The 3,733-nt window shown below is 30.2% G+C and overlaps 1 protein-coding gene across 2 annotated transcripts; it reads right to left on the bottom strand.

Moving 5' to 3' along the window:
- Window positions 1–460: 460 nt before the first annotated feature.
- LOC107414955 (RPM1 interacting protein 13) lies at window positions 461–2,003 on the bottom strand. Of its 2 annotated transcripts, none has more exons than XM_048470306.2 (3): window positions 1,563–2,003; window positions 1,064–1,156; window positions 461–895 (listed from the first exon to the last, which is right to left on the bottom strand). In XM_048470306.2, the coding sequence occupies exons 1-3, from the start codon at window positions 1,866–1,868 to the stop codon at window positions 848–850; spliced, it is 447 nt and encodes a 148-aa protein (XP_048326263.1). In that variant the 5' UTR covers window positions 1,869–2,003; the 3' UTR covers window positions 461–847. The 2 variants fall into 2 exon arrangements, with proteins under 2 accessions (XP_048326263.1, XP_048326262.1); XM_048470305.2 differs by having other exon boundaries at window positions 461–920; window positions 1,563–2,002.
- Window positions 2,004–3,733: the final 1,730 nt, after the last annotated feature.

Here is a 3,733-nt window from a genome sequence, read left to right as displayed (position 1 = left end):
ATACACATGAAATATCAAGATATGATCATCAATTTGAAGAACCAAGGAATTCTTTTTGGTATTAATAATGTATTAGGGATTATATTTGAGAATTTCTTGTATCTTACTATTATCTGTTAAATTTTCTATATTTTGGTATGAATTAACTTTATATTTTATTCACTTATAAATAATTTGTTATATTTATAGAATATTTTATGATTATTGTATTCTAATTATTGTATTGTTATATAATTTTATTATATTAATTATCTCATATATAAAAAATTATATTCTAAATTAAAAATTTACAGTTTCCGTAACTTTACCAATATTTTCATCGATATCGACATTTCTATCGATATTTCCGTAAAATCATAGCCTCGACATTTCTATCGACATCGATATTTTCTTCACTGGATAATCATTACCATCGAAACTTCAAAACTCTATTTTCTAAAAACTAAGGAGAAAAAAAATAAATAAATAAAACCACAAAAACAAAAACTGCATTTATTTTTTTAATACAAAACATACTTCAAATTGAATTGAAACAGAGCGATCAATTTGAAACTAATTGTGGCTCTGCTATCAAAAAGTGACCACAAAAATGGTATTACGCCAGGTCAGCCTAGTGGCTTAAAGTCAGTCTTCCAAAATAATTCCCTCCAAAAAAAATTAATATATATATATATATATATATATTCATCTGATAAGAAGAATCCCTTCAGACTTCACTTTCAGCACCCGATTCCTCTGCATCACACTATGAAAGACTACCATTATAGTTGCTGCAGCAATCTTCATCATCGAGCCACCGCTTGCTGTTTCTTCAAAACCCTTTGGTTGTCCCAGTAGCCATTGTTTTTCAAAGCATGACAATGTGATTGCTCTTTCCAATACTGGCATGGAGCAGCTGAATCGCAGACATAGCAGTAGCACTGCAATCAACCCAAAAAAAAAATATATATATATATATATATATCTATATATATAATTCAAACTTTATATACATCTAAAAAATGGTGTAAATTTTGTGATAATTGATTAACATAAATTTTGGGAAGTCAAAATCTTAGTGTACCAGCTCACAGCAGCTTTCATGGGGTGTTGTTTCAAAGGGAAATTTCTGACAAAGATGCCTTGGATGTGGGTAATCTCTACAAGCCACCACCACCTGAATAAACATCAATTTCAAAATCTAAACTAAGAAAGCTTTCCAAGATTGACATCAGGAGAAATTTAACCAAACCCTTTTCTAAAGTTTGAAACTTTGAAATGCAGATTAATTTAAAAATTGAATTCACTGCCACCCAGTAACTCAATAAAACATTACAATAAAAGGAAATCAACAATATTTTGAACCAAGGCATAAAATAGAATAAAATAAAATTTTAAACTTTATACCTAAATATTAATAAATTTGTTTTGAGTTTTCTCCCAAACAAACAAATTTTCTTAGGGTTTACCACGAATCTTAAAAAACAGTTACACACATTTTTCACAGCACAGAAAAAATTTAAAAAAAAAAAAAAAAAAAAAAGAGAGAGCATTTTGGTATTTGGGTAAAGTAAGGTACGGACCTGTCCTTTTACAGCAACAATGGCGAGGTCAGCATCAACATCAACACCATCGTGAGTGGGGCTTGAGACAGAGACCTTGGAAATATCAGGCGGCTCGAAGGGATCGAAATCTAAGATGAAACAATCCTCGGTTTCCTCGAAACGTTTCAAATCGTCGTTTCTCTTGAGACAGAGTATGTGTCTGATCGGACTCCCTTCTTCTTCTTCTTCCTCCGACGAACAACTTTTCCTAATCACACTTCTCTCCTTCTCGGTCGACGACGACCTCGATATCTCAATCGTCCCCGACTCGTTGTTTTTCGCCATTGCGCTCTCTCTTTTTCTGCTGTCTTTTCCCGATCTGTTACCCCCAGTAATTTGAATCGCTTCTCGTTTCCTTTTACCCGGATTTCCATAACATGTTTTTTGGTCATGTTTTCTCTTTTCAATCCCCCAAAAAAATAAAATAATAATAAATGCAATCAAATCATTTATCCTTTTCTACTTTATTTTATTTTACATATATATTTTTACAGTTTTTATTTAAATTTTTTAAATACATTTTTTTAAAAAAAACCAAAAAAATTCTAATACATTCTAAACTCCAAAAATTCAAATTTCTAGTACGGGCCATTCATTTTTTCTTTTCTAGTGAATGATAGTGCGTGCGGGCCCCTCATATGAATTAAGAGAGGTACAAAAAGCACTAGCAAAATAGAGAGGTACAAAAAGCACTGGCTTTGATAGAAAATACACCAATAGAAAATCCTTCTCAATAATAAATAAATAAAGTTAGAGAAAAATAAAATTATATTGAATTGTACTGCCTCTAGATTGTTATTTAATTGTTCGTTCTCATCAAAACCTATTCCTAATAAAATTATAAAACTAATCCTATCTAATTAATAAAAATCCTATTAATCATTACAATAATAATAATTCTATTAAAAAAAATTATATTTCTACAATTTCACCTTAAAGAATTTGCTACTTTTTCCCATTTTTATTTTTATTCGCTAATGGTGTTGTGTTTGGTTGGTGCTGGTGTTTTAATGGACCTCGGAACATAAGGCTGGCGACATAGCCCATCCTGAAACCATTCACGCATGGATCTAATAAGTACATTAGGCCCATCATTGAGGTTAGAAGTTTTCTTTGAGCCCGGCCTCATATTGATTCATTCCGTTGGGGCTTCTATTGGGTTTGTTCTGAGATCCATTATGCAACACCATAGCAAGTTTATTTGTGGCCCATCTCAATTTTTTTTTTTTTTTTTTGAGAATTTATGTATATAAGAATTTATTTTTATTTATTTGGTTAAAATTAAATTACGAAAAAAAAAAATGACAGTTAATGGTTGGATTAGAGGAGGTTTGGGGTTTGATAATAGGGAACCACGTCCATGTCATGATAATTATTGAGATATTACCCACTTCAACCATTGGAACATAAATTGAGATTTAATCAGTTCTAAATTTAAAATTAATTACTTCATTCATGATTAGCCTATAGAATGATTACTTCATTGAAAAAGGCTCTTTCGATGATGTTATCTTTGATTGTTACTTCCTATTCTGCTTTAAATAATTTCTTTTTTTTTATTATTATTATTTTATAGAGTTGAAAGATCATCATACTTCTAGCTTAAAACATAAGTTTGTGGCCTTTCACTGTCAATGTGGAGAGAAAAAAAAATATATAAAAGAAACAAAAATAATAACACTTGGAATAATGTTGCAAGGCTCATAATTTAATGAAAAGGGAATGTAAATTACAATAATAGCGTCACTATTCCAACGTGAAAAAAATAATCCGTACCTTTTTTTTTTCAATAAAACAATCCTTACCATTGAAAATTGGAAAACTATATATATAATATAAATTGATAATTCTGATTCTACAATAAATTGCAAAATTTCAATCTGTCTGGTCGGACCAAGTTTAGGGGGTGGTTGATGCAGAAAGTGTAGAGCCTTGGGCTTAAAATAATACCAATACCAAACTTGCGGACAATTCCTAATTGCAAAATTTTCTATTACTAAATACTGCAATTGAAAGATTAACACTATCTTATAATTTTAATGCAGATTTTATATTTGTTTGGTAGCACGTCTTGCTTTTTACCTAAACAATAAAATAAAAAACCGCCTTTGCTGGTTGTGCAAACCAATAGGTATCTATAGGACGTTTAT

This window comes from Ziziphus jujuba, chromosome 8 (genome assembly GCF_031755915.1).
Source record: "Ziziphus jujuba cultivar Dongzao chromosome 8, ASM3175591v1".
Taxonomy (NCBI): domain Eukaryota; kingdom Viridiplantae; phylum Streptophyta; class Magnoliopsida; order Rosales; family Rhamnaceae; genus Ziziphus; species Ziziphus jujuba.
The sequence above is the reverse complement of the archived record's forward strand: the minus strand, read 5'-3'. Positions and strand labels throughout refer to the sequence as shown.